Consider the following 26,920-nt stretch of genomic DNA (forward strand, 5'->3'; position numbering starts at 1 on the left):
TCAATTTCTGATACTGGTTTGGTCAGTTCTTAATCAGATACCCATCTGGAGCCAGGAGAGAAGGATGCCTGAATGTGACAGCTTTGGTTGACACTGTTCAAGGCCAGGGTTCAGATTAGGCTCTAGAATATAGGTTGCAAAAGCTAAGCAATATCATTGAAACTGTTTGTGAGATACTGGCCAAAAATTCAAGGTTACACAAAAATTAGATTTTTATTAGTTAATCAAATAAGAACTTCTTTGTTTTGTTAAAATATAATTGCTTTGGCCCTTATTTAAGAAAAACAAGGAAGAATTTTAAATTATCAATGACCAACTTAGCTGGCTTCGTGGAATGACATACTTTACATGATTCATATATATTTCAGCATCATTATTATTTTATAAATGCCATTTGGTAGCAAAAATACATCAGTACTAGAAATTTACAGTGTCCTAAAATAATAATCGTAATTGCTTTAATCTATTATCTAGGCACTAAGATGCTTTTCAGCATTACAAAAAAAATTTAATGACTTGATTGATTTGTTAATGCTAAGCCATTTCAACTAAAACTGACGGGATGGAAACCACTGAAGTGCAGCAGAGGGCAGACTTTGCTCTAATTTCTTCGAATTAATTTTTTTCTTTGGCTTTTTATATCCCTTTCTATATATAGTATAAGCCATCACCAAATCATCTCTTTATAAAAGATTCTCATTATCGGAAAAGACTTGAAAGTATTAGGCTTCTATTTTAAACAACTCAATAATTCAGTCTGTCTCTACCTGCAATGGAATATTTTGCTTTTGTGAACATTTCTAAGAGATTATGAACCAAACACCTTTTTCTTGGTATATTGTCTTCATGATATAGCAATGCAATCATAAAATGTCTTCAAGAGGAGTAATAAAAGTTTAGAAATAGTAGTCAGATGAAAAAAAAGTACTTATGAAATAAAAACATGAATAAACTAGAAAAATTTGTAATTTTATGAAAGAATAAGTAATTATCCTTTATGGTTTTTTCCTTCTTATTCAGAGTAAACAAAGATAATCCAATCATACTGGTAAGGCTTGTCACTAGATATTGGCTGTGAAGTCATGATTATCAGGTGGAGACCCCAGTGGCCAGTATTTTCAGTTCCTAGATGAGTTCAGCAAGAAAGTGACTGATTACTGACTAGCAGTCAAAGAAAGTTTCATCTTCTTATCAATTCCTTTCCAAAATTACCTGTTAATCGTCAACATATGGAGATTCATGATAAAACCCACTAATACTGAATATTAGAGTTAGTGTTATGTATTCCTTTGCCAGAAATCAACAGGAAAGGTGAAATTGGCAACATGATTCCTTTTATCATTTGTAACCTAGAAATTTTCTTCCTAAGAAAAAATTTCTTTTTCATCTGCTACAGTCTATAAGCTATTTTTCTTGTTTTTCTGCCCTACTCTTTCATACTTAAAAAAAAAAAAAAAGACTCATTACTTTGACTTTTAAAACCTCTGTTGTAATTTGGTTAGATGCTAGTCTCTTCTTCAAAACACAAGAGTTAGGATGACTAATGATGATTCAGCAATTGGATGCAAGTTATTTATTTACTTCTCCTCAGTTAATTTATTTTGAGATTTATGTTTCAAAATTAAATGGGAGCCACGTAAATATTCACATGTATGGAGCACCTGCATTCGGCCTAGCACTGGGCCAGTTCAGAAAACACCACCTCTAGGTCTCTGGGGAGGAAGATTTCTCTTATAAGCCCTGCATCTAAGCATAAAAGATTTTCCCAACTTTCCAAATCTCTCCATAATCCCTTCAGTCAGTCAACAAGTGTTTACTGAATGACTCCTACATATTCCACACTGTACCAGGGCTTGGGGCAATATAAGAAATAGTACCAACATTGCCTTTAAGGAGCTTGGAGAGATAAGATTAATAGATTGGAAACAGTAGGCTAGAGCCACAGAGGACACTACTTCATATTAAATCTTAAGGCACTGATCAAAGGAAACGTAGGTGTGTGGCAGCTGGGGAGTCACTGTTGGCTAGCCTAGTCAGAGTGGGCCAGGAGCACATTCACCCATCTGTGCTGTTTCTTGAGCACTTACTGTGTGCCAGATGTGGCAACAAATACTTTCTATATCTTCACTCACTCAATACTGTCTATAACTCTACACCCCAGGTGGTTTTATTCCCCTCTTTACAGATGAAGAAATGAATGCTTAGAAAGGTTAAATAACTAGAATTTAATCAGTCTATGCTGTGTATATGTACTCTGCCAAACCGATCAGAGGAGTCTTAAAATCCCTCTTGGCCCTCCTTGCCTAAGAAAACGTTTATAGTGCTCCCTCCTCTAAGAACCTGGTCTGTGTGCTTCAACTTGCCCACAATTATTGCTGTATTTTCCTCCATGTCTAGCCAAGGGCTTTGCCCCTACAGATCAGTCAGCTATTTTGTGAATGAATGAATGAACAAATGAATGACTTCATTGACTACTGATTTCCTACTTATACTCCCTGAAATATTCCACAGCGTGGAGTAAATACTCTTATTTCACTATTCTATTTGGATGGGATATTTAATTAGGGTGTTACATGTAACAAGCACATCTTAAGAAGGAGAAAAGTTAAATTAAGACAGTGTTTCCTTTCAACCAAGAATCACTAGACGTGCTATGTAAGTAATATACTCCATTTTGGGAATCAAGCAGGGGAAAGGTTGGTTTCCTGAAATAATCATTGCTATGGTTATAAGCAGACCATTTATTTGAACAGGACATTCCCTGAATTTACCCTGCCAAGTCCATGCAGAATAAGAAATTGCAATTTCATCAGCTTTCTAAAGTTAATAGCTCTGTTTTATAACTTACTGAAGTTAATGGAATAAATTTTTAAAGCAGTATGCAATTCCCATTGATGTTAATGGGAGTTGCGTGGCTAAATCCCTATATTATTTGAAAGTACATTTCCAAGGTATCTCACAGCCCTCCTTCTGAAGGAATCATTTCATCTATTTCGTTGGTGGCAGTGTAATTTATATTTTCTTCAGAGAAATGCTGAACTGTAAAATAGCCAGTTAGATTGCTCATATAGTACAAAACGAATCTAAATTAACCTCAACTTGGCTTTTGGATATGCTTTTTTATTTTAAACTATACAACATCAATCGGATGCCAGGGTTCATAATGTCATTTACCTTCATACCAGTAATTAACATTGTGCCTGTTGTTTTTAGATGCCAATGTGAATGTCATCTACATCTGCTCCCATCATATGAATGACGAGCTAGTGCAGTATTACAAAAAAATCCTAAGTCTACACGCAGCCGTCAAATCGGGGAACCTTGAGGACAGAAGTGACCTGCAGTACAGGTTCAAAATTATCACCCCTGAAGCTGTAAACATCTTCCCTGTGAGTTTGTCTTCTAATTACTACGGCTTCAGGGATGCAGTAAAATTAAATTGGAAATTTTATAACTTGCAACGCTCTGGTACACATCAGTGAAATATTATTGCAAGTTTAACAGCTTTACTGATTAGACTACTAGTTGGCCTATAGGAAATAAATATTCCAGTTTAACTTTTAGACTTAGTGGAGCTACCCCTGCCCAGTTTCTCTATAGCTGTAGCCTAATTCCAGTTACTAGGTGGTACCATCAAGTAGGTGGATTTATAACATGTACCATTCCTTTTTCTTAATTTTGTGTGGAGGACACTAAGGCAGAGAAAGGTTGGGCCTGCCCAAAGTCACAAGGCTAGTTAGGAACAGAACTAGACCAGGCCCTCTGTTTTCTGATCAACAAGTTTTTTCCCCGAGGGGAATTGGCCTGATTTACCGTATCAGATGGTTCATAATAAACAATGTTCAGGTTGTTGTTGTTTTTTTTAATTGTGCTGATTTTTAGTGAATGGAATGAATTCTGAGTGGAATCCTATTCCTAGACAAGAGCCTTTGGGAAATTCATGCAATGATAAAGGCAGCATTCTAGAATAAGGCAGTACAAAACATGGCTTAAAATGAATTTCTCTACATTTTAACAAGAATTCAAACTTTCCATGTTAAACAGCCAACAGTTTAATACCTCATGGACTATGCATTTTTGAGGAGACTTTTTTAGTGTAATTAAAATAAAGATAGCTGTCTCCATTTACAATTGAGATGCATCAAAGTCAGCCGTCTATTTCCAAAGTGATCGCATGCTATACACATAGGGAACATCTATGTGTTGGGTGACTACCCATTAACACTTCAGATGTACCATGATTTGACCAAAAAAAAAAAAAATGGAGGTGGCGGAGGGACCTAAGGAAAGGCCTGCCAGGCTGGGGAAGGTTGCAGTAGCATTTCTACTTTGCTGTTATACTCAGTGAATTGTTTTCAGGGTTTACTCTCTTCTACCAAAATGAAGATTTTATTTTTTCATAACTGGATGCCTCAATATTCCCCTAAAAACCCTCTGCTGAGCTTCGTTTCATTGGCACTTTTGGCTGTGACAGAGGAAGGCAAGGACAGGGGCTGGGGAAGCAAAAGAAAGGACAAGTGACAAATCACTACCACTTACATACATGCTGGGGAACCTTCCAATATCCTCCAGCAGTGTAAGAATTTTTTTGGTGCTTCCTAGTTATTTGTTGGCCTCAGTGACATAGTTACTATGGACATTAGGATGCAAGGAAGAAAAAGAACTACCATTCGTGTTTAGTTAAATTCCTGATTTTCTCTAGCCAGAAAATTAATCTAATGGCTGCTAGCTGCTGGTAAGGAGTTTCTGCACATCTGAAATACCCATATACATTGAAGAGGCATAGAATGGGAAGGGGCACTAGATTGGGGAGAAGAAAAGTGAGAAAACTAAAAACTAACATTTTTCTAATTCTTAGCATACAGTTTCTTTTTTTTTTTTTTCTTTTTTTGAGATGAAGTCTCACTCTGTCACCCAGGCTGGAATGCAGTGGCACAATCTCAGCTCACTGCAACCTGCAACCTCCGCCTCCCAGGTTCAAGCAATTCTCCTGCCTCGGCCTCCCGAATAGCTGTGATTACAGGCATGTGCCACCACACCTGGCTAATTTTTGTCTTTTTAGTAGAGACAGGGTTTCGCTATGTTGGCCAGGCTTGTCTTGAACTCCTGACCTCAAGTGATCCACCTGCCTCGGCCTCCCAAAATGCTGGGATTATTGGCGTGAGCCACTGTGCCCAGCCCAGTTTCTCATTTGATTCTCAGAACAATGCAACAAGATGGAAAGACAGCTCTTTTTATCAATCTCCTTTTATGGCTGAGGAAACCAAGACTCATTTTCTCGTTTAAGGTAACTAGTAAGGCCAGAGTGTCAACCAAAATCTTTCTACCCCAGAGCAATATCATGAGTTGGAATGACTGTCTTGCTCCTGGATGACCCTGTGGCTTTGGGCAGGCCCCCTTACCTCTCTGTTCCTCTGGTCCTCATCTATAAAACGAGATAATGGATTAGATCATCTCAGAGTCATCTTCAACTCTGTCATCCTATTATCTGAGAACTGCACCCTTGCTAGGCCACTCTTTGCCTTCTAAGCTTGAGACAGGCACTTTCAGATGCACAAAGTTACACACATAGTATAGGTTTTCATCTTTGTGAGTAGAAACAGGCAAAGTTTTAAGTACTTAACAGTTCTCCTCATAGCTCAAGTTTAAATTATTTGAGTAATTACTCATAAGCAATCAACTTTCTAAAAATAACAAAAATTCTCACTTTCAAATCAGTTCTTTTTATGTTTGGTTATTACTTTTTCTTTTTAATGGGTTTGAGAGATGTATCAGTGCTGATTTTCATTTAAATGGATAGCTATGAGATTTTTTTAGAGCATGCCAAAAATCTGTTTGTACATCTCTCCAAGTTACTATATGATTCTTGAATTTATAATGGTAAAACGGGCTCTTTATAAAAGTCATCATGTCTATTTTTAGACATTTCAATGTTTATGAAGACATCCTAAACAACTATCTTTTATCTAGGGTCAAAAAAAATCAGTGGTGATAAATTAAATGTAGCCATCATTCTATGGAACTAGAAACATTTTAAATTTTGTCATCGGTGTTAATCCATTGCCTCGATCTGATGATACTGATGTTCTCCAAATGGTCATACAAGACCCATAATTAGTGATACATCCTTTACCATCACTCATTCACATTTAAATCTTTATTAAACACATATCAAACACAATACTGTGACAGCATCTTGCCTGGAATATGAGGCATGCCCGCAGATAACTATAATACAGAGTCGGGTAGAGTACTTGCCAATAGAAACAAGCTAACCTAGAGAAGACAGAAACCCATCCTGGCTGTAAATGTGCCCAGAATGTTAACATTAGGTTCTATTGCTGCATCTGCCAACCCCCTTCACATCTGATAAACCCATGAGACCTTTACTACTCCCTCGATAAAATGGGGAACTTGTGGCAGCAGTGGCATGCCAATTGTGTTAACTGGGTTTAAATCCTGCCTCTGCTGTTTACTAGCTGTGTGACTTTGGGCAAATCACTTGAGGCTCAATTTCCCCATCTCCAAAATAAGGATAGTTAATTGATTCAATGTCATACAGATCAAATGAGAGATCACATGGCAAGGGCTTTGATCTTGTGAACTTACCATGAGAAGACTGCTGCCCTGGAATGCTCTTCTGGGTGCCCTGAAAAGCACACCACGGACATCGTAACTCAAGTCACCAAGACAGTTCATTTTTTTTTTTTAACATGTCTTCATTGGAATACTTTATAGGAAAAAGAAAAGAGTGAAATAAGGAAGAAAGATAGTGACTAACCAGATGGGAAACACAAACCTGCCAGGTGTTATCACTGGCCATTGTCAAATGGAACATTGGGTTTCCTAGAACTGCATTCTCAGAAGTATGTTTTTTAAATGGATTTAAGCCCAGGTGCAGTGGGTCACACCCATAATCTCAGCACTTTGGGAGGCTGGGGCAGGTGGATCACTTGAGCTCAGGAGTTTGCAACCAGTCTGGGTGACATGACAAAACTCAGTCTCTACAAAACATACATAAATTAGCCGGGCATGGTGGCGTGCACCTATAGTTCCAGCTGCTTGAGGGGCTAAGGTGGGAGGATCACTTGAGCCTAGGAGGTTGAGGCTGCAGGGAGCCATGTTTGCACCACTGCACTCCAGCCTGGGTGACAGAATGAGACTCTGTCCCCGCTTCCACACACACACAAAAATAATAATAAAAGATTTGAAATTATTGTAGAAAAGGCATATTTCGTAGAACTAAGGAACTGGGAATAGAACACCTAATCTGGAGGAAGGGCCCAGTAGGGGAAATCACGTAAATCCTCTTCTCAGAGGAGCTTTGTTATTTGCCTTTTAAAATTGTGGTAAAATATATATAACACAAAATTTAAAATTTTAACCATTTTTTAGTGTACAGTTTAGTGGCATTAAGTGCATTCACATTGTTGTGCAACCATTACCACTATCAATTTCAGAACCTTTTATCATCCCAAAAAGAAACTCTATCCATTAAGCAATAAGTCCAAAAGAGCTCATGTTTTAAAGGGAAAGTTATTTCAGAGCTGGAAGGACCCTAGAGACTTCTAATCCAGCCCCTCATTTGAATATGAGAAACTGAGACTCAGAAAGGTTGAGTTTTCTAAATCACCTAGCAAATTACAAATTCAGGCAGGACTGAAATGCAGGTGTTCTCCCGAGTTCTGTTCTCTTCCTCCCATACTCAGGAGTTACACTCTCCAACAATTTGCAAACTGGTACATCTGATATTCCTTGAAACAATCACTTAGCATTTCTCTAAATTTTTATGCTGCAGTGAATAGATAATTTTTCACTAGAATTGGGGGAGTAGATGCTAGTCTATAAAATCCCTTCAACTGCCTTGAGACTCTGGCACTTTTACATTATATTATTTGCATGACATTTTAATGACTTTTTATTTTTATTTTTATTTTTTTGAGACAGGGTCTTACTGTGTGTCACCCAGGCTGGAATGCGGTGGCATGATCTTGGTTCATTGCAGCAATAATTCTCCTGCCTCAGCCTCCCAAGTAGCTGGGACCACAGATGTGTACTACCACATACCTGGCTAACTTTTTTTAGATAGGGGGTTTTGCCGTATTGCTCAGGCTGGTCTCAAAGTCCTGGGCTCAAGTGATCTGCCCGCTGTGGCCTCCCAAAGTGCTGGGATTACAGGTATGAACCACGGCACCTAGCCTGACTTTATTTTTAAGGTTTTCTCTGTAATAATAGCTGTTACCATTTGTTGAGTATCAATGCTGTCTATTATACTAAGTATTTTGCATTTGTGGTCTATCTTTAAAGCCTCAGAGCAACCCAGCAAATGGGTAATTTTTATTCTTATTTAACAGGTGAAGAAACAGGCTCAGGGGGTCTAACTTACTTATAAGTGATAGAGCTGGATTCAAAGCCAGACCCATTTCACTCCAAAGCCCCATCAGTTTCCCGTGTGCCACGCTGCCCTCTTCTCTAGAGGGAGGAAAACAATCTTGGGTTCTTTTATTCTATCCTTGGGTAATGTCTTTCCTATGCCTATCTTCACCTGATAAAATCCCACCCATCCTTCAGAATTCACCTCAACCCCAACCTCTTTCATAATAACAGTACTAGCTAACATTCATTAAGTCCTTATTGTATCCAAGGTACTGTTATAACTGCCTTACATGCATTATCTCATTTAATTCTTACAGCATCCCTATGAGATAGATATGATCATCACACTCATTTTACGGATGAGGAAACTGAGGCACAAGGAGAGTGTGTATTTGCCTTTTCAGCTCTCCCCACCAGCATGCCTGTTGATCCTTATGGCCCTTCCCTGCCCGGTCTCAGTTGTGTGTTAACTGTGATTCGTGTCCCCACCCCTTGAAAGCAGAAACATGGTTGTATTAGTTTTGGTGTATGCTGACCATCTGGCTGTTTCCTCTGCTCCCATTAGGCTAGCTAGAATTATTTATTTAATTGAATGAGACAGTCACATGTATTGCTGAGCTGGGTCTAACTAGTCAAAAATAAAACAAAAAGAGTTTTTCACTGAAAAATACATTTCAGTCTTGCTGAAATTTTCAATTATTTTCTATTTCTGAATCCCTTCCAGAGTTGTTGCCTAGAACCATGATAATCATTATAAAAGTCCATATTATCTGAAGCAGATTTAGTGGTAGAATTTTGGAAGGAGGGTGTCAGGTCAAGTGCCTTTTTCCTACTCAAGCATTTAAAGAGTTGCCAGAGTAGGAATCTGTATAGTGAAGAATGCTATGGGGCTTTTTTCTTCATTTTTTTGTATTGATTTTCCAGACACTTTAGTGTTAAACCATGCCAGAAGTGTTACGGAGATGAATCACTATTACCCAAAGGCCGCCAGCCTCTTTTCCTTCTGACAGAAGGATAATTCCACGTGGATCAAATAAATACAGATGTGTAGTAATTAGTTCTATTCCCAGTGAGCCTATTTCCCACACACTAAAGATGTGAGCGATTATGGAACCTCACCCCAACAGCTTTTATCAATTTAAACTGCTAAACAACAGTGTAGGTCATAACCCAGCCTGCTATTAATAATGTATTTATTATGTGCAACATTATAAATTAGGTATATGGACTAAAAAAAAGGATACCTTTTAACAAGAATAATATGATCTTCCCCTAGCGGCATCATATGTGCCTGGCCACTCACCTGATGTACAGTCCCAAGGCAATCAAAAGAATTAAAAATCTCATCCAAGGAACAGAGGCCTACATCGTCAGCGAACTCCTCCACAGAGATGATTTAGCTGTGGCCGATATGTTAGACATACCCATCCTGGGCTCTGAGCCTGAACTAGCTCATCTTTATAGTACCAAATCTGGAGGTAAACATATCTTTGACAGTGCTAATGTGGCAGTTCCTCCTGGAATTTATGACATTTATAGTCAGCAACAGGTATGTGGGGTGGACAAGTGAAGCTCTGTTCAAATATTTGAAACATCCTCTTGATCTTGGACAAGTCTTCTGGAGCCAGCCCTACCCAATGAAGAATAGGTGGAATACTTGAGTTGATTTGAGGGAAATCTACTTTATTTATTTAGTTAGTTAGTTAGTTTTGAGATGGAGTCTCGCTCTGTCATCCAGGCTGGAGTGCAGTAGCACAATCTCGGCTCACTGCAAACTCTGCCTCCCGGGTTCAGTGATTTCCAGCTCATTTTTGTATTTTTAATAGAGACGAGTTTCACCATGTTGGCCAGGCTGGTCTCGAACTCCTGACCGCTAGTGATGTGCCCACCTTGGTCTCCCAAAGTGCTGTGATTACAGGTGCAAGCCACCACGCCTGACCTGAGGGAATCTACATGAGACCTTTGTGTTTAAAAGTATTTTCCTGTTAGTCTTGCAGAAATTACTGGAATTTCCAAAATATTTACTCATCCGGAATAAGCACTGTTAAAATGTATATATCATTTGAACCAATCTGCTATCAATATTTAATGCTTTAACATGGATTAGTTCATTATCGTATCAGCTAGCCAGTCATTAAATAGGATCCTAAGAAATAGGAGAGTAAGTTTTCACTAAAACCAGTGGGTTTGGAAAGCTCCAGTGAGTGAGCTTCCCCACTGGGTCAAATTGCAGAGGGCCTGTGTACAGAGGGCTGCAGACTTCCTTGGCTCTTCAGGAAGCGATCTAAATTAGGGAGGAGGGGAAAGATCTCAGAAAAAGGGAAGTAAAACAGCTCCAGGAATAAAACTATCTGTTTTTGGTTTTGCCTTGGACAAGGTGTGTGGCTATGCATTCTTCCAGCAGAGAGTCAGGGCCTAAAACATTAGGAGAAATGTATTAGCCACTAGAAATGTTTTCTCTTTGAGTTAGCCCTGGCAGGTGTTCTCCCATTTAACTGCCATCTGTTTTCATAATAGAGAAAATTAAAAGACAAATGGCTGTTAACATTTCCTAACCTCTGTTTCCGTACACCTCTTGACCATTACTCTGAGCCAATCACAAATTATCCCCTCTCCCCACTTCTTGGGAAACCAAAGAACCATGCACAATGAGGCAGTTTGTGAGGGACTATTTTTAGGGATCCCCTCCTACTCTCAGTTGCCTGATCATGATCCTCTCCACCTCACAGCCACTGAGCTAGAAAATCAAGCCTTTCAACAAATCAGACTTTGCAGAGATTAGTTTGAAGAAACTATTAGCTTATTAAGTTATCCACAAGTATTTTAGTCTCGTTAGAGTGTTCTTGGGCAATTTTCATGAGCTCATGATGGAGGTTTCTCTTAACAGTATCACAACCCGGGAAAGTCACAGGCAATTTTAGTAGGAGTGGAGTAGAAAGGATCCCCCTGAGCCATTATGTTACTTCCATTGTCATTAGCCACCACTGGAATTTGAAGATAACAAGATAGATTGCTTCACTCTGCTTCCCAGTAGAATATTTGGCTGTTATACTTATTACAGGCAAAATAAATTTTTAAATATTATTTCACGCATTAGACAATCTTCATAACTTTAAAATGTATGTGCAATGTTTATATTGAGTCTTGCCTTCATCTTTACTGAGGAAATCTCAGGCAGTCTTTGCTATGAAATATTTCAGAACTACATATATTGACGGTAAAGATAGAGCCACATTTAATACAGTAAAATCTCCCTCTAGTGCTAGTATTCAGAAATATGACTAAAAACCTCCTTATGGACACATCAGATTTGAGAGATGTCATTTGACCTATGGTATGTGCAAATTGTATAACAATAAACCAACATTTCACTGAGTTCTACTTGTTTGGAAAACATACATCTGACGTCATCAAGAATTAAAATACTCCACTGAGATGTTTCCAGATAGTGACTATCCTACCTAATTTATCTGAGCATGTCAGCATTTTGAATCTGCAGATGGGGATGAATCAGTAACACTGACTTTTTACCAATGTGCATCATAAACTTAAAGCTGGTGAAAGAAAGCTGTGATTATTTTAACTTAGGTTATTAAGTATTTCTGACTTTCAGTTGGACTTTAGCAGTAATCATTTTTCTGCTCTTTACCAGTATAAAATGAATCACAACTAAAAAAAAATTTATTACATCTTTTGAACAGATAGACTCAAACAGAAAAATGATAAATGTTTGGAAATAGTATAAAGTCATTTGGTTTATGATTCATTTTTTAAATCTAGCATGAACACAGTGAGCATTTCCTGTTTTGATCCATAAAGTAACTGTGCAAGTTCTCTTTCTGGCATCTGCTCCATATGAAATATTGACAGCTTTGGTTAAATAATCAAAAATGGCGATGCTATTTTAAAGCACTGTTCAATTTTCACTTAAAGATAGCACATAATTCTTTCCAGTGGTGCAGTCTTTACAATACTATTGATCCTTTTCATTACTGTAGGGGATCCATCAACGATGCCTATTTATAGGATTCTCAGAAGCAACAAATAATAAGATTTAGAAGAAATAGATAATAATTCTGTTAGTAGTTGAAACTTCCAAATATACATTATATCTAAATATGTAATTTTTAAAAATCTATGCCAGACCACCTTCCCTTATACTAGCAAAAGAATTTTACCTGATGTTAACAGGCCAAAGACCATTTCTCCTTCTGCAAAGTGTGATCATAATACAGCAAAATATGATTAAATATAAAATCTATATTCTCAACACATTAGAGAAAGAAACAACTTTGGAAGGCACATTTTAAAAACTTTCCTAGACTGTGTTCATCATCATATGGTTTGTAGACCAGAGTTCTGTCATTTAAACACCAAAGTTATCAATAAACACTACTTGATAATTAGGGAGCTAAGATAATTTCAATGTTCACTCTCACTGAATACCCCATAGTTGTATGAGGTTTCCAGAGACCCCAAGTATGGCCATTTTGCTCTCTCTCCCACACTGCCATGTAGTATAATATCCCCAGGAAGATTTGCTGGATAGACACAACCCAGAAGAACAGATTGGGCCTTTAATTAAAATATTTTTAATCTGATCGCCCCAAACTTCAACAGAACTGTAAATTGTGAGGTCTTTCACACCCTTTAGTTTTTTTTAAAAAAATAGTGGGCAAACAGAACTGATAAAAAAAAAAAAGGATAAGAGTGTCACAGAGTCCTTCAGTACTGAAAACCATAGCCAAGAGCAGTATGGGAAAGCTGAGGAGACAGAATGCTTAGTGTTATTTCGTTGCTTTCTGGGAAATATTGACTGGAAAGTCTGATAAGAAGATAAGACAAAAAAATCATTTTGTGATCTGATGAGGTATTTTTCTCCCCAGGCTCTGCCAGGAGAGTATTACTTATAATTAAATCATCCTGCCATAGACTTTTACCTGATTCAAACTCACCCCAAATGGCTTATTGACTGTATAGAAAGTGGGTTCTCTTGCTCCTCCTCTGACTTCTTTCTCCAATTTACCCTTCTCCACCTCTCTGTGGGTTGGGATAGGTAGCACAGTGAAAAGGGAATGAGCATAGGTTTTGGAGTCAAACCAACTTGAATGGAATTCCTACTCTGCTACTCAATGCTGGGTGATTGTGGACGAGTTATTTAAATTAGCCGAGCCTCAGTTTATTTACATATAAAAGAAAACTAATAATTGTGCCCACCTCATAGATGATTATATTAAATGAGAAAATTCATGCAAAGAACTGACATGAGCCAAAGGCCTGGCCCCTACTGAGAGTTCAGCAATCTTAAGAGTAACCATCATTATAATGATACTAGAGCTTGGACTACAGTTCTATCCCTTATACTTCTGTGTGTTTGAGCCCAGTTCTTGCAGGACTGTTGTTTCAAATAAAATATCAAGTAGGTGTATATTCCAGGAAGGTTGCTTTCACAAATGTTTTCTCTCCTTTATCTGTCTTGTTCTATAATATACTTGCTTGTATCACACATATACTAAACTTGGTCAATTGGCCAGCCAAACAAATGTATTTCATGTACATTAATGAGAAAGAAATTAAATGGTTTCTGTGTTATAGCAGTGAAAAGCTCAACAAACCCCCAAACAATTACAGTTTTCAAGACTATAACTCTTTATAGTCTTGAAACAATTAAAACATTATTTGAGGAATCAATAAGTAAACTCATAAGTCTCCAAAAAAGAAAGAAAACAATACCAATATTCAATTACAGGTATTCAAGGATTCTTTCTTTTGCCTTCAAAAGCCAGCAAAATGATAATTTCATAATTTCTTATAAATAAGACTATGCTTTTAAACATGTCTTTAGTCTCATTGGTTAATGGTTTCTTCATATCATATTTATATCACTTTAAACTTCTTTAATCTTTCTTAATAACTAGAAGATAACCAAATGAACAGACCATTAGAAGTAAAGACACATGAGAAGTACAACAACTAAGTTAATATGATAAAAAGGAATCCCAGGAAATTAACTGTATTAAATGTGGCTGTGTCTTGGGCCCCACAGATGATAGAACAGCTGAGTCAGCTGATAACTGATCACCTGCAAATACAGCGCTGGCTCTTTAAAATGGACTGTGAGTTCCGAGGAAATGGGACTGCATTTTGTGACATTCCTTCCTACCTAAAGTGTTACAAATGGGTGCTAAAGGAGAGTAGCAGATATGGCATTGAAGACTGGAGAAAGAAATGGGCACAAGTGAGTATTCATTGGTGACTTAAAGGACTTTCCTCTCTACTTAGCTCTGCCACCTGCCAGCAGTGCCTTTCTTGGGACCTTTTTCCTTATGTACACAATGAGTTGGATTGATTGAGTTCTTTGAGTTATCTTCATTTTGTTTTTGAAATGAGGCCTCACTCTGTTTCCCAGGCTGGAGTGCAGTGGCACAATCAGGGCTTACTGCAACCTCTGCCTCCCTGGCTCAAGCAATCCTTCCACTTCAGCCTCCTGAGTAGTGGGGGCTACAGGCATGCTCCATCATGCCTGGCTAATTTTTTCTTTCTTTTTTTTTTTTATTGAGATGGCAGCGGTGGTAGGGGGGGGGTCTCCTTATGTTGCTCAGGCTGGTCTCGAACTCCTGAACTCAAGCAATACACCCATCTCAGCCTCCCAAAGTGCTGGAATTACCAGGTGTGAGCCACAAGTGGGTTATTTTCAGTATTTCTTCTCTGGGCCCTAAAAGTCCTCATTCAGGTCTTCAAACTGATTATGATAATTAGGAAGTAATTTTTAAATCATATTCAGGTAACATTACAAATCTTGTAATTTGCCCTAAGTAGTTCCTGATCATGTGCTTCTAACAACTGTTGTTATTAGGCTAACTATATTTTATTATGAGATAGAAATTCTATTAGTGAATGGTTGTCACCTGGAAGGTAAGATATAATAGCATTCTTTCAGCAGTCATATGTTTTTGAAGACATTTCAAGGAAATTTATGTAACTGCTGGTCCCTGAGAGATGCTGAGAAAATAGTACATCCCAGCCAGAAAATCTCCCAGCAAAAGCTGAGCTCTAGGTATGAAGTCTTAGCATGAATGGACGTGTATAGATTGTTTCCATGCACATTTGTGAAGGGATGAATCTTTTAGTCCATTCCAAATTTGCTTAATTAAAGTAATTTTATATGGTTTAATATATAAATTAAACCTGCCGTTCTAAAACTTTGTTGCTTTGCATTCAGAAACCCAGTTTTGCCTGGCTTTTCTTAATCTCAAATCTCCATTTTGGCTGACCTGCTGGTTAAAGCATAACTGATTAGGAAAATCTCAATGCAAATTCCCTTACTGGTTCCTTCCCTACCGGCATACCTAGCAGTGGGCTGTGCAAAGTGATTTGCGTCTACTTTGAGCATCCCAATAGGAAAGTATATGAATCAAGACACAAGTGATAGCGAGGGAGGGGCATACTTGAGGGAATCACATTATTCTTGGAAAGTGGAGTGATGAATAAATCTAGAGAACAGTCAGGAGAGAGAGTTCCCTTTGACAAATGTGACTGGTTTCCCCATGATCTACTCTGGGCTTCGTTCCCCGCTCCATCCGTAAATGGACTAAATGCAGTACCTGTCATGACCAGCTTTTTACATATTATTTAAAGGATACCAAAATGAATTACTCTTCTAGATAAAAACAAAGAAAATGTATTTAATTTTGAGGCCCATAGAGGTTTCCCTTATATTCTTTTTGAACTGGATTTTATTTCATATTGTATAGAATTTTCTTTTTAAAGCAACACTGTTAAGATTAAACTATAAAAACATGGCTTTTTTATTTAAAACATTGGAGTGTTGATATTTTATTTAAAACACTGAAGTGTTAAATTGTTGGCCTCAATATTTCAAACCAACAATTTTTAAAGAATTCTCTTGACATTAGACTATGATAAATTTGAAATGTTTGACTTTAAAAAATACTTAAAATACTGACATTTGGCTGAATTGTATTTGGAAGCCTCATTGTGCATTATTTAAATTTCAGTTATTTTAAACCATAGTATTTTTAATTGGCACCAAATATATTTGTCACTGTTGTTCATGTTATTAAATGCAAAGCTCTTGAATAATTAATAGTCTATCTAAATCATTTTTTAAAACTTAACAAGGAAAAAATAATTATTCAGAAATCTCTTTACAGTCTGAGGCCAGTGCTTAGCCATGATGTGAAGCCAAAAATAAAAATAAAGTATTTCTGAAAAGGTGCCTTTTTTTTGTAGGAGCCTAATGACATTCTTTTACCTTCAAAGTGAAATCATATTCAGAGTGGAGGTGAACTGCAGCCTCTACTCAGTGTAGCTATTGAGAATTTAGGATTAGAATTCTCCTTTGTTCCAGAAGACCATCGTAATGGTGCACATTTAGACATCAAAGCATTACTTTACGAGCACAGGCATGTTTTAATGTCCTATTACAGTTTGTAGACCTGTTTCTTTTGATAATGAAGATGTTGTGTCATCAAGCCTAGCCTGGCACATACAAAACATATGCTGGCAGGTTATTAAAAATTTCAGCTTCTTGATGAAAGACTATCCTGCAGGCTAAGAGTCCAGAGAAAGACTCCATTCTGGGAGAATTATTAGAAATGAGAATATGACTGTAAGCACTAAATTATGTTAATACTTACAAATAGCATCATTTGCATAGCAGTTTATGATACGATACCATGATTTTTCTCATTGGTATGTTGTAGGCAACAGATTAAAAGCAGTGCTGTTTGTGGGAGTTTGAACCCTTAAGATTTTCTTGCCTTTTATGCAGATATTGGTTTTAGATGTAGGCAGGATTCAGTATCTAATATAAAGATCATCTGGCCGGGTGCGGTGGCTAATGCCTGTAATCCTAGCACTCTGGGAAGCCAACGTGGGTGGATCATCTGAGGTCAGGAGTTCGAGGCCAGCCTGGCCAACATAGTGAAACCTTGTCTCTATTAAAAATACAAAAAAATTAAAGTCGGGCACGGTGGTGCATGCCTGCAGTCCCAGCTACTTGGGAGACTGAGGCAGGAGAATCTCTTGAACCTGGGAGCTGGAGGTTGCAGTGAGCTGAGATCACACCACTGCACTCTAACCTGGGCAACAGAGTGAGACACCACCTCAAGAAAAAAAAAGAAGGTTATCTATTTTTTCACCTATCTAATTTGGAACCAGAGTTATCTGGCTGGTTATAGTTGAGAATTAAAACAGTCATGAAATCAGCAGATGCTGAAAAGTTGTCGTCACAGTTAAAAAAAATCAGTAGAGCCATATAGGTGATATTTAGGAAAAGCAGAATGTTATATGATGGCCAAAATGAAAACAGAACACAACTCTTAGCATTTTTTCTTGGTGACTTGGTACCAAGCCTATTCTCTTCATCCTACCAGCTAACAAAACCTACTTCCCCCAGCAAGTTCCAGTAAACTCATTCACTTAAGTACTCTGCTCGTTAAGGTTTAATGAATCCACAGTCTTGCACACACCGCACTCCCTGTTCCCCAGTTGGGGGTATTTCTTTTCATTTAGGAGGAATAAAGGCTTAAACAAAGAAAGGCAAACATGTCATGGGGAGAAACCTTCCTGGGTAAACTCACCTAAGACAGTCTAGGGAAACCCAGGCAGACATTTGCTGTGGTACCAGTCCTTGTGGCTTTTTTTGTTTGTTTTTTTCTTTACGGGTGTCTTCCTTTCCTCAATTCCTGGCTCAGTGGCAGTGATGCTACTGGTGACACTGCTTTGCAAGAGATCTTTGTAGAACAATTTCTGTGTGTAAAGAACTAAGCCAGCTGACTTTCAGGTTACTCTGTGCAGCCCTTCTTGGGGCCTCTGTTACCCTGGAGATTCTGGGATGTGGTCTTGGCATTACTATTTTACCACTTAATGAGAAAAAGGAAATTGAACTGGCTCTTGAATGCCGCTAGTAAGTATTGCTATTTTAGCCCTTTGCAAGAGCAGTTTTACCTTTATTTGTACTTTGGTTTACTGTGTTTGACATTTGATATTAATTTGGGGATCACAAAGGCAGGGGAAGAACTATGTCTAGAAAAGGTAGAATAAACCACAGTTGTTGTTTTGCCTCCTTGTACAACTAAGGCAGCAAACAGAAAACACGTTTCATGCCGTAGAACTCCCTGCATTTCCACCTCCATTGTGAAGACCTCTGTCCATTCAGAGTGGCCCTGGAACTAGGTCACAGGAGGCACTGCAGGATGGCTGAGCTTGTTGTCCCGTGTATAATTTAGTAGGTATTTATTAGGTCGTCACAAAAAGCCATTGCTTGTAATCCCATAATTTTTAGAAAAGTTTAAAGATAACATAAATACATAATCACTTTCCTCAAACATAATTGTTTCCATTTTTGTGTATTAATTTCTAAATATGCAGTATTTCTGATAGCTACAATAATAGTGTATATGCAAACATCAGATCTTAAATATTCTCCATGTTTATACGGAGTCCTCACAATTAATAGCTGTATAATATTCTCTCATACTGATGAACTCTGATATGTTAAACAACTCAACTAAGCTGGAAATTTAGGCTGTTTCTAGCCTTCTTTTTTTTGGTGGTGGGTTGTGGGGGAGGAAGGAGGGAGGAAAGATTTGTTTCTTTTTTTTTTTTTTTTGAGACGGAGTTTTGCTTGCTCTTGTTACCCAGGCTGAAGTGCAATGGTGCTATCTTGGCTCGACGCAACCTCCACCTCCCGGCTTCAAGTGATTCTCCTGCCTCCGCCTCCTAAGTAGCTGGGATTACAGGCATGCGCCACCACGCCTGGCTAATTTTGTATTTTTAGTAGAGATGGGGTTTTTCCATGTTGATCAGGTTGGTCTTGAACTCCCGACCTCAGGTCATCTGCCTGCCTCAGCCTCCCAAAGTGCTGGGATTACAGGCATGAGCCACTGCGCCCGGCCAATTTGTTTCTTTTTATATTTGATTTTCGTATACACCTCTTTTTGCTTCTGTTATTTCCCTAGGAGAAAGACCCAGGAGAATATTTTATGGCTTTTGTTACATATTGCCATATTCCTAAGAAGATAGTACCAATTTTCAAAGCAACTAGCAGAGAATAAGCTTACTAGTTTTACCCAACCTTACCACCAATGGAAATTATTAACTGTTTGCACTTTTATTTTAGATATAAAAATCCGGCTTCTCATTGCTATTATTTGATTACTAGCAAGGGATATTCTTTTTTCATGTCCTTATTATTTGTGTTTTATATCAAAAACACAAGATCTTTGTATTTTTTTAATGTAGATTTTTTAGATTAAGAAAAACTAGGTTATTTTTTCTAGTCATGAAACTACATATAAATTGTTGTTCACTTGTTTTTATATTTATTTTTGTATCTTAAAATCTTGACTTCTTAGATTATCTTTATGTATTAGGTAGTTGCCAGAACACTGGCCTAAACATGAGATTAAGCATTTTGTAGATCTATGAATACACTGTTAAGGTCTTGACATTTCCTTGTATTTCTTCTTCATCATCATCATCATCATCATCAATAAATATTGCAGGGTACCAGGTATTGTGCTAAGCACATTACATGAATTGTCTCTTTTTTTTTTTTTTCGAGACGGAGGCTACCTTGTTGCCCAGGCTGGGGTGCAATGGTGCGATCTCAGCTCACAAAACCTCTGCCTTCCAGGTTCAAGTGATTCTCCGGCCTCAGCCTCCCAAGTAGCTGGGATTACAGGCATCTGCCACCATGCCTGGCTAATTTTTTGTATTTTTAGTAGAGATGGGGTTTTACCATGTTGGCCAGGCTAGTCTTGAACTCCTGACCTCAGGTGATCCACCCACTTCGGCCTCCCAAAGTGCTGGGATTACAAGTGTGAGCCACTGCACCCAGCGTAATTGTCTCATTTAATCTCAGAAAAACCCTGAGGTTTTTACTCATTTACTTCCACGCCAATTTAAGGTATAAGGAAGGTATTATTATTCTGTTCATGGATAGAGAAACTGATGCTCAAGAAGTGATTTGCTCAAATTTATAGCTAATAAATGATTGTGCCAATAAATTATTGAACCCACATCTGACTGCTGCTAGCCCAGTGCTTTTTCCACACTGAGCCAAGTACATTTAGGAAAGACCCTCTTATTTGAAAGTCCTGGAGAAGTGTTCTCATCAGGTCCTTGCCTTTGTGACTCATACCGTGTGCTGCCCTTGTGGCAAGTTTTCTGCTTTTCAGAGATTTGTGGGAAACACAAATATTCCTGGAACACAGAGGCCACTGCTCTCAAATTTCTTCCCTTTCCTAGATGACAGAATTGCTGGTGTCCTTTTCCCACAAGGCAGCAAACTGGTAGATAAAGGGACCCATCAAGACACACACCTCAGAGCCGGAGAGGAGGAGCCCTACCTGGGAGTTTCTAGGATTCAGCTTTTACAACCCAACTGCCTCACATACCTGGTTATGTGCATGGGGATGAAAGAGAATTTTAGACATCACCCTTTGATTGTTCATGGGAATGTCAGATTTTCAGTGCCTTTCTCAATTTAATACACTATTGTGATCATTTTAGTGAGTCTGTAGATTCCCAAAAAGCTTGGAGTAGACTACCTTCACAGTCAGATGTAGCATTAAAAATGTGGTAAGCATTTTAAACCCAGTTTTAGCCCAGGGCAGTTGATCACTCCTGTAATATTTTGTAATCCCAACACTTTGGAAAGCCAAGGTGGGAGATGGCTTGAGGACAGGAGTTCAAAACCGGCCTGGACAACAGAGTAAGACCCTGTCTCTGCAAAAAATTTAAAAATTAGCTGGGTGTGGTGGTGTGTGACTGTATTTCCAGCTACTTAGGAGCCTGAAGCAAGAGGATCCCTCAAGTCCAGGAGTTTGAGGCTGCAGTGAGCCATGACTGCACCACTACTCTCCAGCCTGGATGACAGAACAAGACCCCTATCTCTAAAAGCAGAAACACACTGTTTTTTTTCCAAAAATAAGCAACCAAATGTTTCTTTTGTTTTCCTTGTAATGTTTTTAGTCTCCTATTCCAGGTTGACAAAGTAAACAGCCGTTTAAGCAGAATGAGTATTGGAAAAGGGTAGTCATTCAGGGTAACTAAGAGGTAGTTTGGCTTCCTGGGGTTCCATAGCCCAGGGACACCTAGTTTAGATGCCTGTGCTTTCTAGGGGATAACCATAGGGAAATTAATTCAGCTCTCCAAGTGTCCTTTTCTTCATCAGTAAAGAGAGATTAGTACCTGTCTCATGGGGAGGTGGTAACAAGTAAATGAGATATCTCTGTGAATTGGCTAGCAGTGTGCTTAGAGCATAATAAGATTTTAAGAAATGCTACCTATTATTGTTGTTGTTATTATTATGACCATAAAATTGTATTACAACAAAATGCAGGTAACATTGAACAAGCACATACAGCTTAATCTTTCTTTGGTGATTTAGAAAGTTCTTTAGGCTCTGGTAGGCTTCCAGGATATTGCCATCTACGTCCATCAGCCATCATTATATGAGGTTGTGGCTGCTGAATATACAGAATGTTGGTTGATCCAGTTGTTCCCAGCCTACGCTTTACCCAGACAGTGCCTTTGAAAGAATAAGTCTTCATAGCGGCCTGCTTTCTTATCATTTAGAAATATAAAACAGTTCCATTTATGTGAACTTCCTATGAGTTGAATAAAGAGGCTTGACAAAGTAGAGATTATTCTGACCAAAAGATTGCAACCCGGTGGCTTGATTTTCTGGTTCCAGTTGGTGTATTTTCTAATTAGTGTAGCAGCACGTCACCACAATCATTGGAAAGCCTTAATCATTTACATATTTGTCTTTATCTCTGAGAATGACTTAGAATGTTTTCTTCCAGTTCAGTGGTTATTTTCACGAAGCTGCCAGGGTTGTGTGAGGTGCTTCTCTGTGCCTGAGGAAGATGATAGGAGAAGGAAAATTGCCTCCCCAAGTGAAATGAAAGCCAGGGCACCCCTTCTGAGGACCTATAATCATCAGCTACACAAGCTGTTGGTTTGCGTGTCCTATTGATTTAATATGCTTCTAATCAGTACATAAAGCTATGGGCCTGCAGTGTTAATTTTTCATATGCTTACAAAGTACCCTTTGATTTTCTGTCACACGTTAATTACAGCGTTTTGCCATTAAATAGGAAGCTTTGTGTAAACTAATTACTAGGTAATCATTGTCTACTGCAAGCGTGCTGTTTGTACCTTTTATTTTATTCTAAAAATGCACAGATCTCACAGTCTGGAAACACTCTACCTTCCAGCCATTAGCTCTCACTAATTCATAGCATTATTGTGGTGAGAGTGTAGGAGTTGTAATTGTTGTGGTATCAGAGCTGTTAATTACCGGAGTAAACAGTTGAAATGGTGCCAAGGTCTATTGTACAAGGCAGAGAAAAGGAGGTTTAAATGTTACTCCCACCATCTGGGGACTGGAGGAGAGGCAAATGCTTGAAAACAGCAGTGAGGCGCTATCGCCGCTTCAGCTCCAGGGTTGGCGGCCATATGGATCCCGAATATTTTGAATCAATTGAATTTAACTGCCAGTTTTTCGCAATAACAGCGTGGAAGGAAGGAATAAAGCAAAAGATGAGAGGAACGAGAATTGGTTAGTGTTCTAACATCCAGGAAGTCCCCGTTGGAGGTCTTTTGGAAAGGTCCGCTTTGCTGAAAACCACAGAGCAGGCATGGGCATTTGGAACGGTTTCAGAATGAGTTTTACTCTCCTCTGACGGTGACTGCGCCATTTGCTTCTGGTCGTCTGTCCTTGGTGCCCCTCGGTGAGACAGGGATGCCCTTGAGAAGACTCAGACTTTCCTGTCACTGTGCCAGATCTAACAAAAATCCTGACTTTGGAATTCACTGATTTACCATCCTGGCATTTTAACAAGCATGGTCTGTCAAAAGAAAGCAATCAATATATAATGCTACTACATCTGCCTCAAGTGTATGCATCTGCACACATGGAAATATCAAAGAAGGCACGGCTCTTCACTCTGATTAAGAAAAGTCACTGCTTGCCCATTCCTTTTGCATAAAATTAAAATATAAATTCTCCTGATAGTCTCTCATTTCATTCCACAAACTCATTCCTCTCCCCCACTACTTGGATGAAAAATCAAGTCCAAAGGGCACATGTGTTTCCTTTTGTTTTTAATTTTCAATTAAAGAGCTTTCATCAGCATATGCAATTTTCTCAACCAGCGATATTTCTCTAAATGGAAAGAAAGACCCTATTACTAGTAATGATAATTATGGCTACTTCCACTTATGACTGATTTTAAAACCACATGGTTTCTGCTTTAAAATATTGCATAATCTTTAGAACAGGCATGTGTATTTACTTGATGTCACTCTTGTATTTCAATATAATTTCCTTAAAACCATTTTCCAATGTTAAAAATATTTTTAAAACACCAGTCACTTGCTGCTGTAACTACTTTTTAATATCATTCCCCAAACATGAACATATTCTTCTTTTTTTAAACCACCCTGGATTATTTATTTTTAATTGTTCCTTTAGCAGATGTTGAAGTAATTTCAGGGAGTAGTGTAAACAACTTCTTGAAAGAAAAAGATCACAGGCCCTCACATACACCATGAACCAAGAACAGGGCTTGTCAGGGCTTTGACGATGGCAATTTTGTCCCAGGGAAAAATTTTCCTGCCTTTGTGTATGTGCAAAGTTCAGTTAAGAATTTCAAGAAGCATTTAATCTTTATCTATTGAAACCTCCAGCATGCAGCTCGCAGGGGGTGAGCCTAGAAAGAAAACCACAGCCCCCTGTGGTGAGGGGAAAAAAGAAACAGCAGTTTAAGTGCTGGAAAGTTGAAAGGGAATGAACCTCTCTAGTGTTTGTGGTCGGGGGCAAAGCAGTTGTGCTAAGCTTTGGAATGGAGGCACAACATATGTGCCTCAGTTGGACAAAACGCTTCTCGAGTCAAATCAACTGCTAGGCCTGCATGTTGGTGCAAGGTGGAGGCCTAGATAATGAGGGACAGACTCCTCAAGAAGCAGTGAGTGGATAATGCCACATAAGTATGGAATTATATACCGCATTTTCACCATTCTGTTTAATGAGAGCCGCCACCGCAGCGAATCACTTGCCACACAGCCGAAATGGGCCATTAGCTATCAAGGGAAAATTGTCTTTGCCGCTTTCAGCAGATGGAGCAAATATTTTACAAAGCAATTTTACATACCAAAAACATTTGTGTGCCTTGGTAATGTTGGCTGTTTTACATTATGCTACCTTCTACAGCAGCATAATTTTCCATCTCATCGAAGGCAAAGTTGGCATTTTTGATTTTTAAATTCTCAATTAACAATTAAACATGGAGTATTAAAGCAGTCCTTAAACTTTAAGTAGGTGTGGGAAGTAGTTTATGACTTGCCAAAGACATTTTCATTTTTTCTTCATCCTCTCAGCATATTTTTGCACTCTAAAGAGGGACTATTTCTAATAATTTTGATGGAAAAGAATGAGTGGAAACTCCACTGATTGCAGAATGACAGTTACCAGTACACACAGTGATCAGAGCATTTGCTGGCTTAAAACCCCCATCACGGATAGTGGATACACAGTTTGGTTCACCCATTTGCATCAGTTTAAAATGTTTTAAGTTTCAAGTAACAGAAAACCCAACTCAAAATGGCTTTAAAAATGATGAGAATGTATTATCTCACAATGGCTTTACAAATAAAGAGAACTTCTTATCTCAGCTAACTAAAAATTCAAACATCGGTCTGGCTTCAGACACGGCTCAATGATGTCACTAAGGCCCCAGTTACTTTCCACTTCTCTGTACTATGCACCGTTCTAAGGCTGGCCATCCTCAGGGTTATAAGATGGTTGCCAGTAGCTCCTGCAGTTTGCCCCTGCTCAAGGCGATAGGAAGAGAGAACACATCTCACATGGTTAGCATTCTCAGAAGAGCATAAAGCTGCTTTCTCAGAAGGCCCCAGTAAGTGCTTCCTAATATTTGATTGGTCTAATTGGGTCATGTGCCCATTCTGAACCAATCACTGTAGCCAGGATATGGTTTTGCTCATCAGGGCCAATCCTTGCAGCTGAGTTGGGGAGCATCACTCTCAATAACTCACATAGGCATGGGGGAAAGGACAGGTCCTGAAAGAAGTTTGAAATATTATTACCCTAAAGAGAGGACATTGATGCTGGGCAGCCAATAACAGAGGCCCATGCTACCATATTATCATAAATTTGACAGCAGTGACTTAGCATCACCTGTGGATGATGTAATCTAACCCAGACGGAGCATTTGTGCCTTCATGGCAGTTACTAGCACAGATTCCACTGCACCATGACACACCGTAGCAATTGGGTTTGAATTCCAATTTTGCTACTTTATGCCAGTGCGACATGAAGAAGGGATGATACTCTCTACCTCACAGAGTGGCTGTGAGATAATAAATGTAAGCCACCCCCACCCCTGCACATGCCTACCACATGGTGAGTTGTTAATAAATAAAAGCTGTTATTTAGCCTAGAAAGTGAAGTAGCTTTAGTCAATGAGTGCAGTATTAAGCTTTAGTCATTAGCTTTAGTCACTGAGTGCAGTGGATATTCTGCTGTCTTCTCCTAAGATATCTTGAATTTCATTCAGTCAGACATCTCTTCCTTCACATTTATGCTTTCTTGACAGAAAAAGAGAGCAAGAGGCAAGGTACATACTTGGTAGACAAGAATCTCTGGGGTGCATCAGTCAGGCTGGTGGAGCCTCATGCCTTCTGCAGATGTCTTGGAACCTTCCGAGGTCCTGACGATTGTTGATGCACTCTGAGAGGTAAATGTGGGCATTGGACAAAGGTTGGGGGGCAAGCCTGTGCAGTGGCAAAGATGGGGCTGAAATTTCTTCTGATGGAAATGGCCCTAGAGCTATCAGCTCCACAAAGCTAGCAGCTAATTGCATTCCCAGAGCCAGCGCAATCATGATGGAATTCTGACTTTTTTCAAAAGTCAAGTGTATTTTTCTACCACTTGTTTATTATCCACAAGGTATATATTTCTCTTTCCACACTCCCCAAGTCATTTGCTCTAAATGATCTGCTCAACATGGATGATACATTCTCTGAAACACTGATATGGTTGTCCATCATCCATCACCTTGGTGTTACTCAATGCAAAAAACCTCCTAACTACTCATTTCACAAGGTTTTTTTTTTTTTTTTTTTTTTTTTTTCGAGACGGAGTTTTGCTCTTGTTGACCAAGCTGGAGTGCAATGATACGTTCTTGATTTACTGCAACCTCTGCCTCCCGGATTCCAGCGATTCTCCTGCCTCAGCCTCCCAACTAGCTAAGATTACAGGCATGCACCACCACACCTGGCTAATTTTGTGTTTTCAGTAGAGATGGGGTTTCACCATGTTGGTCAAGGTGGTCTTGAACTCCTAACCTCAAGTGATTCCACCCACCTTGTCCTCCCAAACTGCTGGGATTACAGCTGTGAGCAACCGTGCCCGGCTTCATTTCACAAAATTTTAAGATAAAGATGTGTCCCTGTTGCTGGCTTATAACAGATATTCAGTATATATACA

The 26,920-nt window shown here is 38.8% G+C and overlaps 1 protein-coding gene across 1 annotated transcript in view; it reads left to right on the top strand.

Annotated features, from left to right (window-relative positions):
• Window positions 1–26,920, top strand: part of IQCH (IQ motif containing H) — a 280,207-nt gene that overhangs the window by 168,827 nt on the left and 84,460 nt on the right. Inside the window, exons 11-12 of the mRNA XM_064381963.1 lie at window positions 3,214–3,389; window positions 14,423–14,614. Of these exons, the coding sequence (XP_064238033.1) occupies window positions 3,214–3,389; window positions 14,423–14,614 (368 nt within the window). The remainder of the gene's footprint in view (window positions 1–3,213; window positions 3,390–14,422; window positions 14,615–26,920) is intronic.

Source organism: Aotus nancymaae, unplaced genomic scaffold (assembly GCF_030222135.1).
Source record: "Aotus nancymaae isolate 86718 unplaced genomic scaffold, 86718_ANA_hifiasm-v0.15.2.pri h1tg000003l, whole genome shotgun sequence".
NCBI lineage: Eukaryota > Metazoa > Chordata > Mammalia > Primates > Aotidae > Aotus > Aotus nancymaae.